Below are 10696 nucleotides of genomic sequence, written 5' to 3' on the forward strand. Positions count from 1 at the left end.
ACTGTGTGTAATTGAGTGTATTTGAGTGTAACTGTGTGTAACCGTGTGTAATTAAGTGTAATTGAATGTAATTAAATGTAATTGAGTGTATTTGAGTGTATTTGAGTGTATTTGAGTGTAATTGAGTGGAACTATGTGTAACCGTGTGTAATTGAGTGTAATTGAGTGTAGTTGTGTGTAATTGAGTGTAACTAAGTGTAATTGAGTGTAATTGAGTGTAACTGTGTGTAATTGAGTGTATTTGAGTGTAATTGAGTGTATTCGAGTGTAATTGAGTGTAACTGTGTGTAATTGAGTGTAACTGTGTGTAACTGTGTGTAACCGTGTGTAATTGAGTGTAACTATGTGTAATTGAGTTTAATTAAGTGGAACTGTGTGTAACTGGTGTAATTGAGTGTAATTGAGTGTAGTTGAGTGTAACTGTGTGTAATTGAGTGTTATTGAGTGTAACTGTGTGTAACCGTGTGTAATTGAGTGTAGTTGTGTGTAATTGAGTGTACCTGTGTGTAATTGAGTGTAACTGTGTGTAATTGAGTGTATTTGAGTGTAACTGTGTGTAACTGTGTGTAATTAAGTGTAATTGAATGTAATTGAGTGTATTTGAGTGTATTTGAGTGTATTTGAGTGTAATTGAGTGTAATTGAGTGTAATTGAATGTAATTGAGTGTATTTGAGTGTATTTGAGTGTAATTGAGTGTAATTGAGTGTATTTGAGTGTGACTGTTTGATGCTTAGCCTTTACTGAGGAGTTCATGGCTGTAAAAAAAAAGCTTTGGAGCGTTCACACTGTTTTGTGTTGGTGTGCGGAACTGGTTTACAGCAGAAAATAAATGTTCAGTGGTAGTTAAACATCGTTTCTGTTACTGATTCTGTTTTTAAAGAGAGGACAAGTTAAAGGTATATAAAAAAATTTCTCAAGCTGCCTTCGGGAAATAAATTGTCCGTGATTACGCACTCCAAGCTGCAACAAGCCAAGGATCTGCTACTGAAACCTAGTGGTATCTATTTTGCTCCATTTCATGAGACCAAATCATGTACATGTTCAAGGCGTAAACGGATAGTTCGTTGTTTTGTCTTTCTTTTAAATAAAAGCGTAACGAAAGTGATATGAAGAAATGTAAAATTCACCATGTTGCCATAAAAATGCAGTTTTATATTTCTCAGTTTGTGATAGAAGAGTGTCTGTGAGAGTGAGAGGAAAAGTTTATAGGACTGTGGTGAGACCTGCGATGTTGTATGGTTTAGAGACAGTGGCATTGAGTGAAAGACAGGAGATGAAGGAGATGAAGAAGAAGATATTCCTCAGTTCATATTAATGCAATAGTCTAGAATAAGCTCCGCCCCTTCACACTTGGCCCCGCCCCTTACACACAGTGGCAGTGGTTTTAAAAAAGTGGGGTCAAACCAAAAGGGAAGTGTTTTCAGTTTTTTTTTGAATGATGCTTCATCTCACATGCATCTGCGAGCTAAATAACTTTACATCCAAATTTTAAACGAAACAAATGCGTAGCACTGCGATACAAAACTTATAGCTGATGTGACATTCGAATGCATGTAAATACTACTCTTATAGTGTTAGTTATATAATATTTGGTAGTAATTGTGAAGGCATTTGTAGGCGAGTCCAAGTTCATTTGTGCATATAAGGAGAAATAGTCATTATTTTACGTCATTCTGAGAAGGTGTCATGATTATTTTTCACCCGGACACATGTAACCCTGTGTGCTGCCTGTGTACTGATACTACATCAGTGTTCTCTCTCTCACACACACACACAGACACACACAGTTTCACATTTCGGCTCAAATGCATGTGCGTATTAAAAGGTTAATAATAAACAGTGTGCATCTTCAGCATGACTTGTGACGTTTTAGGCACAAATAATTATAATAAAAATAAAATAAAAAAAGAACGGTTCGAAACAGCATGACTGCAAACTGTTACACATCTGTTATATAGTGTATAAATCTCTATATGTTTAGAAAAAGAAAAAAAGTAAATAAAAGTAATTTACAAATGTGGCAGTGGCATAAAAGTATGTTTGTGCACTAAAAGGTTGGAGTGAACGAATGTTGCTGTGGTTCTCCTTCGTTCACATGCAAAACATCAAACTAAAACACAGCACTGAGGCAGTTTCAACTGGCCGTCTATCAAATCTCCAAAGTAAAAAAAACAACAATAATTATTGATTTTAGTATAAGAACTGTTACAGGCAGCAATCGTGTGCGTTTGAAATGATAAATGAAATCTGCATTGTGAATCTGCATCTTCATCTCCCCTTGATTGCGTTCCGTATCTAGATGAGTTATGACACAAGTTCATATAGCGTTCTGAGATGATTTTCATGAACCGACTTGTCTCCCTTACGTGTAAACGTGGCATCTCGTCATGCGGTGCTTTAAATTAGGACCAAACTGAGAATAACGGTGTTACAGTGCAGTGATATCTTACACAGCTGATTATCTTCTGAGTGCTGGTCCACTGAGGTTGATCGAGGTTGATGAACACCACGCTCTTACGAGCGACTGCCCTCCAGGATGCCCCTCCATTCATCGTCCCAGGAGAGGAGGCGCCTCTGGGTGGTGCTGGGAGGCAGGTGCTTGTTGTGGCAGGCAGTGAAAAGAACATGTTCCCAGGATGGATTGGGTTCCACACCTGCAACAAAATAGCGTCTTATTCTAAAGCTGATAACATCTAGACAGGAGAAGTGTTCCACACATCATGGTTATTCCGAAAAAAATACAAAATATACCTTCGTATTTTGTGTACACAAACTAATTGTGTAGGATTTTGTTAAGAATGAATTTGTTTTAGAAATCGTGGGAAATGTTGTGGAGTTTTTGCATTTCAATCCCAGTTCCTCCTGTTAGCTGGTCTTATACAGGAGCACAATCAGAGCAGGTACACAAGCTGCATGAGCAGATATAAAGTATAAACCATGAATTACTTGGTGAGCATCTAAAACAGTACAGAATTCTACCCTGATGTATATGTATCTGCTCTGTAGCCATCGTATACTAAATACGTGCTGCACATGCACACGTCTTTCACACGGGAGGCGGCAGGATCTGACATCTCATAACTACAAAAGTGTTCATGGCCACCATCCAATTTAGATGGAAATAATCGTGAGTAATAGAATTGATATAGTTTTTCCATAAATCATGTAAAAATGCTAAGACTCCCGGACCATCAGTACTGGATCCCTTCTTTCTCCTCTACTCTGCTCCCTGTATACCAACAGCTGCACCTCCAGGCACCAGTCTGTAAAACTTCTCAAGTTTGCAGGTGACCCCACCCTCAATGGGATCAACTCTGAAGAAAATGAGTCTAAAGATGGACTTCATGAAGAACCCAATCCCGCCCTCCCAGTGCTGTCGACACTGTCGACTCCTTCCGCTTCCTGGGAAATATCATCATCCACTTTGCTGAGAAAGTGAATACCTGCAATCTGCCACCAATACAGGATCTCTACACTTCCAGAACCTTGAGGAGGGCAGTTTGTGTGAGGGCAGATTGTGGCTGACACTTCTCACCCTGGACACACACTTTTTGAGTCACTCCCCTCTGTCAGGAGGCTACGGTTTATCAGGACCAAAACCTCCTGCCACAAAAACAACTTCTTTCCATTCACAACTGACCTCATCAATAATCATCTCTGATCTGCCTCCATACACACTAAAAATACATGAGTGTGAACCTGCATTATTTCATATAAAAACCAATAATACTATACTGCACCTTACTACATTATTATATTTACCGAGCTTTTAAAATATATATTGTATTTGTATGTATGTATGTATGTATGTATGTATGTATTTTTATCACACCAGTACAAATAGTCTATGTTGTTCCACTAGAGGGCAATATAGAGCAATAAACTCGGCTCTCTAGCAGAAAGTGTAGTAAAAGCATTCAGGGGTTTCAAAACAACCCCCTGGAGCCCATCTATTGTGTAGGTTCATGATATTAACCTACTTCCAATATGTTGCACAAAAATAAGGCAAAAAAAAAAGCAAAATACAAAAATAGGTCACAAACTGCAGTCTGTTGATTTGTTTTATTAGATCAACTCTATCAGAATGTACCCTTTTTGAGAAATGCTGCCAAAATAAACGCAATAACGCAAATACATTTTAAAGGCACGAATTTTATTTAATAACTCAGCGTGCATTTCTGTTTGACCAGTATTTTATATTATTTAATAAAAAAATTAATAAACTATAATAATAATTTGTAATCACTAAACATTTGTTGTACAGCACTAAAATCTGCCATGATGCGCACATCCGGCAATTAAAACCGTCCGTGTGGAAACATAGCAAAAGTTTTGTTAAGTGTCCTGATGATTTGTCGTTTAAAACACCACAATTACTTTAAACCGTTAACAAGAATAAATGATAATAAATGAGTTTGTTTTCACTCATAATAATCATACATTTGCATAAAGCAATATTTATCCATGTCCATGTTGATTAGAGAATTAAACTTGATTTTTTATTTAAAAAATTCAGAGGAAATTCACCACAGCTTACAGGTACCATGATTTAGAGGTTTTTTGGCAGCAAGTGTTGAAAAAATGATAAAGTTCTGTGTGTTAAATAAAACTCAATCCGAGTCCTACCGAGGATGTCCGGCTTGTCATCAATGAGGATGTCTCCGCTCACGATCGTCTTGTCTCTGGTCAAAATGACTCTCTCCAGGAAATCGGGGCCCAGGTGCCGCTCGACCCACGCGTACTAAAAGCACACACGTGCATTATTAAGTAAATAAACAACCAAAAGATTTTAGGATTTTGTCTTTAACAGCTCAGGAGAAACACTGACTTACTTTTTCATATGGACAGTGAGCGTAGTGTTTAATAGGACTGGTGCAAATGAAGACATCTGTACTGGTTAAAAAGAGCAGATTACAGATGAGAGTGCAAATAGAGTCAGATCTGCTCAAATAATAGAACTATTATATTAACCTTGTAATGGTACGGCTGTAGGTGTGTGTACGGCTGTAGGTGTGTGTACGGCTGCAGATGTGTGTATGGCTGTAGGTATGTGTATGGCTATAGGTGTTTGTACGGCTGTAGGTATGTGTTTGGCTGTAGGTGTGTGTACAGCTGTAGGTATGTGTTTGGCTGTAGGTGTGTGTACGGCTGTAGGTATGTGTTTGGCTATAGGTGGGTGTACGGCTGTAGGTATGTGTACGGCTGTAGGTTTGTATACAGCTGTAGGTATTGTCTACAGCTGTAGGTGTGTGTACGGCTGTAGGTATGTGTTTGGCTGTAGGTATGTGTTTAGCTGTAGGTACATTGAGGAAAATAAGTATTTGAACACCCTGCTATTTTGCAAGTTCTCCCACTTAGAAATCATGGAGGGGTCTGAAATTGTCATCGTAGGTGCATGTCCACTGTGAGAGACATAACCAAAAAAAAAATTCCAGAAATCACAATATATGATTTTTAAACTATTTATTTGTATGATACAGCTGCAAATAAGTATTTGAACACCTGTCTATCAGCTAGAATTCTGACCCTTAAAGACCTGTTAGTCTGCCTTAAAAATGTCCACCTCCACTACATTTATTATCCTAAATTAGATGCACCTGTTTGAGGTCGTTAGCTGCATAAAGACGCCTGTCCACCCCATACAATCAGTAAGAATCCAACTACTAACATGGCCAAGACCAAAGAGCTGTCCAAAGACACTAGAGACAAAATTGTACACCTCCACAAGGCTGGAAAGGGCTACAGGGAAATTGCCAAGCAGCTTGGTGAAAAAAGGTCCACTGTTGGAGCAATCATTAGAAAATGGAAGAAGCTAAACATGACTGTCAATCGCCCTCGGACTGGGGCTCCATGCAAGATCTCACCTCGTGGGGTCTCAATGATCCAAAGGAAGGTGAGAAATCAGCCCAGAACTACACGGGAGGAGCTGGTCAATGACCTGAAAAGAGCTGGGACCACCATTTCCAAGGTTACTGTTGGTAATACACTAAGACGTCATGGTTTGAAATCATGCATGGCACGGAAGATTCAACCTGCTTAAACCAGCACATGTCCAGGCACGTCTTAAGTTTGCCAATGACCATTTGGATGATCCAGAGGAGTCATGTGGTCAGATGAGACCAAAATAGAACTTTTGGGTCATAATTCCACTAAACGTGTTTGGAGGAAGAAGAATGATGAGTACCATCCCAAAAACACCATCCCTACTGTGAAGCATGGGGGTGGTAGTATCATGCTTTGGGGGTGTTTTTCTGCACATGGGACAGGGCGACTGCACTGTATTAAGGAGAGGATGACCGGGGCCATGTATTGCGAGATTTTGGGGAACAACCTCCTTCCCTCAGTTAGAGCATTGAAGATGGGTTGAGGCTGGGTCTTCCAACATGACAATGACCCGAAGCACACAGCCAGGATAACCAAGGAGTGGCTCTGTAAGAAGCATATCAAGGTTCTGGCATGGTCTAGCCAGTCTCCAGACCTAAACCCAATAGAGAATCTTTGGAGGGATCTCAAACTCCGTGTTTCTCAGCGACAGGCCAGAAACCTGACTGATCTAGAGAAGATCTGTGTGGAGGAGTGGGCCAAAATCCCTCCTGCAGTGTGTGCAAACCTGGTGAAAAACTACAGGAAACGTTTGACCTCTGTAATTGCAAACAAAGGCTACTGTACCAAATATTAACATTGACTTTCTCAGGTGTTCAAATACTTATTTGCAGCTGTATCATACAAATAAATAGTTTAAAAATAGATTTTTTTTTTTTAGATTATGTCTCTCACAGTGGACATGCACCTACGATGACAATTTCAGACCCCTCCATGATTTCTAAGTGGGAGAACTTGCAAAATAGCAGGGTGTTCAAATACTTATTTTCCTCACTGTATATGTAGGAAAATAGTAACACTGCCATATTAAATAATATAAAACCTGATCGTGTGATTCCACTGGCTATGATCAAACATCTAAAAAAATAATGCTCAACTATATATATATATAAGCTGTTATTATAATGTAATATTTGACATGTGACCATAAGAGGTCCAAGCCCATATTTGGTCCCCATTTGTGCTAATAATAACCTTCACTACGGAAAGATGATCCACCAGATTTTGCAGTGTGCTTATGGAGATTTGTGTGAGATTCATTCAGCCATGAGAGTGTAAGTAAAGTCAGGTAGTGGTGTAGATAGGAAACCTGTTCAATAGGGTAAAGTTCAGAGCTCTATAGCAGGAGAACAGTTCATGGGGTTCTCAGCTACATGTTTTGAGTTTAACCTCTGCTAATTATAAGAGTGTACTTTCTGCCTACTTCTTCATCTTGACCATCTCCTTCACAGCCTCCACACTTCCTGGTATGGGTTCGAGCTCTATGAAAAAATTCTTGGACTCCCAAATGCTGATGGCTTTATCCTGCGAACAAAAACAAGTAGAGTGTCGTGATTACACACGTAAAGTTAAAGTGATCTATTGCAACACATGTTCTAAGGTTTATTATAAAAACATGACATCATTTATTGTGATACTGTTTTCACTGAAATGGAAAGAAGCTTTGCAGACTGACTTAAAGGTCATTACACCTCAATATTTTACACAAATACAAAGATGCAAAAAAAGATAAGTATAAAACTAATTTCAACTCTGTTACATTAAGATCTGTAAACACTGTTAATGCAGAGACGACAGAAGTACACACATCCTTCACTCAAGTAGAAGTGCAGATGCTCATGTTATAAAAGACTCTGGTGAAAGTTTTGATTAAACTTTTTCCCTTAAGTTAAAGTAAAGAAGTTTGGGCTCGGACATGTACTTCAGTGAAAAGTAGCCTTTACTTCCTCCTGTTTTAGTGTCATGCTGGTGACCTCCAATAATAAAAGACCTGCAGCTATCAATTATTCAGTGTAATCGAGTATTCAAACGATTATTCCATCAATACCTCATATTAGAGCCCAAGTAAATGATTAGACCAGTGGAAAACTGTCCTTTGCTCTGATGAGTCCAAATGAAAGATTTTAACCACTGTGTCTTTGTTAGATGTACAGAGGATGAACAGATGGTTCCTAAATGTGTTTTTCACACTGTGAGCAGAAGGTGTGATGGTGTGAAAGTTGACCAGCTTTGCTGTTGACACTGTTTGTGACTTGGACAAGGCACAATTAACCATTATGTATAAAGTTTCTTTCGGCTTCTCCCGTTAGGGGTCGCCACAGCGGATCCTCCGCACGTTTGATTTTGGCATATGTTTTACGCTGGATGCCCTTCCTAACGCAACCCTCCCCAATTTATCCAGGGCTTGGGACCGGCACTGAGAGTGGCTGGGGATGGTTCCCTGACCGGGAATCGAACCCGGGTCGCAGCGGTGAGAGCGCTGCATCTTAACCACTAGAATTAACCATTATGTATACCACAGCGTTTTGCAGCGACATCCCATCCCACCTGGCTTCACACACTTTGTTTTCTAACAGGACAATGACCCCAACACACCTCTAGGTTATATAAGAGCAATTTGTTCAAGAAGGTGAGTGATGGAGTGCTGCATCAGATGGCCTGACCTCCACAATCCTCTAAATCCAATTGAGATGGTTTGAGATTGAAAGAAAAGCAGCCCACAAGGAACACCTTCAAGATTCCTCAAAAAGCATGGCAGATGACTACCTCATGGATCTGGTATCATGGGTTCGCCAAGCTTTCATTAAAACTAAATGGAGCTACTTTGGACAATGTAAAAACATATTCTGGGTTGTTTAGCAGAAAATAATCAAAATTATTTCAATTCAATTCAATTCATTTTTATTTGTATAGCAATTTTAACAATGAACATTGTCTCAAAGCAGCTTTACACAGATAATGTGGCAAAATAAAGATATGATGTTTTATGAATCCCATTCCAGTGCTGCTGCTGGGAAATAAAAATCATTAGATCTATTAGGATATTTCAGGGGGGTTCAGAGAGCTTGAAGTGAACATGCTCTCAGCTGCAGTGTAACCATGTGACACGGCTCTTAAGGTCTGAGGATCTAAAGAAAATCCTGACACATCAGCACCAGATTCAGTGATCCAATCAGAAACAGTGAGGTGTTGTGTGTGTTTCAGGCTGTAGTTGATCCTACATAATCTTCATATAAGCATATCATCTGTATATACACTGTGTATAACTTCTGTGCCGTTGCACAATGTGCATTTAATTTATTATTATTATTATTATTATTATTTTACTGCTAAAATGCTTGCTGAAATGTGAGGGGTGCACTCGTATATATGTGTCTGTCTGTCTGTGTATGTATTTATCCATCCATCCATCCATCCATCCATCCACACACACACCCACACACTTACACACAGGTCTCCTCTCAGCTCTCCGTACTGAGTCGACACCCAAAAGCCTCTTCGCTCCTCCAGACTGATGTACGGATCATTCGGGAATCTCTGTCTGTACTTCTTCAGGAATCCACCCTCAAAATCAGCGATAACGCCGTCCATGTCCAGCAGGACGCGCAGCCTGGAGCCGGGGCTCATGTCCGCACAGCTCCTGCGGGGAGAGAGAGCAGAGCCCCGGTGCTGCAGTAGCGGCAGGAAGCGCGCGGTCCGGTGCAGCTGTAACGCCATGATGTGTCCCACTGAGTGCCTCCTGTCAGCCCGGAGATGTATGGAGATGTTCTCTGTGGACCTGCTCCCGTGTTGTTTTTGATCACCGGCTCGTTTGCATTGGATTGTTGTTGTGTTAAAGCTCGGTGTGATCTCCGGGTATTGAGTCCCGGCCTGGAGCTTTCCACCGCTCAACCGGCCTTTTGTTCCGCTCTTTCACTGCGCTGCACACCGCCACATTCCTGCTGCTCCAGAAAAGTGCAGAGAAGATATGAATGGAGAAGAGATGCTGACTCGGGTCTCTGTGTCTCTCTGTGTTTGTGTCTCTGTGTCCCCGCTGGGCTCGAGACCTGTTTACAGCACTCCTCTCCCCCTCTCCCCCTCTCCCCTCTTAAAGCGGATAATCAGTATATCAGCATCCTGCCGGTGTGATCACCTCCAGCACTCTCACAGTCTCTCTTTAACACACTACTCTCTTCTCTTGACTCTGCGCTTTCCTGGTTGTTTAAACGCCAAAAATAATTCAGGAACCCGGAGAGATGTCGCGTTTCCGCAGCAGCGCAGCACGTCAACGCGTCCGCCATGTTGGACAGGGACACACGTGGCCCTCAGGCCTGGGCAGAGCTGCACCTCAATCACCTGTAACTCACATTCTACTTTATAACTTTTTATCTTTTTCATTTCATTTTCCCACAACAATACATATCTATCAGTGCCTTTCACACCGAGGTCTTCAGTGATGTCCTACTTGAGACAATCCACCTCTTAATTCCATCATTATGACACCACATCTACAGAAACCATCAATATTATACAGAAGTGCAGAAGAACAGAGCGATGCATCAGAAACAGTAATCTCATACAGTGAGAATGAATAAAATCCCAATGAACACAATTTAACCAGTCTTCTTCCACTGCAGACACAGCTTCACCTCCTGCATACATCATCTCTAGCAGAATATTATTCTTATTTAACGACCCCCAGGTTTTTCCTGGGGATTTTTAATGAAGGTAAATTGTGTGTTTTTGTGCAAATTTTACAGGAAATAAAACACAAAAGTAGAAATGGTTCATAAAAAGCTTAACAACTGTTTTAGAACAGTTTTTACCAACTGT

The 10696-nt window shown here is 40.4% G+C and overlaps 1 protein-coding gene across 1 annotated transcript; it reads right to left on the reverse strand.

Moving 5' to 3' along the window:
- Nucleotides 1–389: 389 nt before the first annotated feature.
- On the reverse strand, nt 390–10646 carry nt5m (5',3'-nucleotidase, mitochondrial). Its single transcript, XM_083557205.1, has 5 exons — nt 9332–10646; nt 7308–7408; nt 4834–4894; nt 4628–4742; nt 390–2655 (listed from the first exon to the last, which is right to left on the reverse strand). Exons 1-5 carry the CDS (start codon nt 9599–9601, stop codon nt 2516–2518), a joined length of 687 nt encoding a protein of 228 aa, XP_083413331.1. The 5' UTR covers nt 9602–10646; the 3' UTR covers nt 390–2515.
- Nucleotides 10647–10696: the final 50 nt, after the last annotated feature.

Source organism: Silurus aristotelis (assembly GCF_946808225.1).
Source record: "Silurus aristotelis genome assembly, chromosome: 12".
Lineage (NCBI taxonomy): Eukaryota > Metazoa > Chordata > Actinopteri > Siluriformes > Siluridae > Silurus > Silurus aristotelis.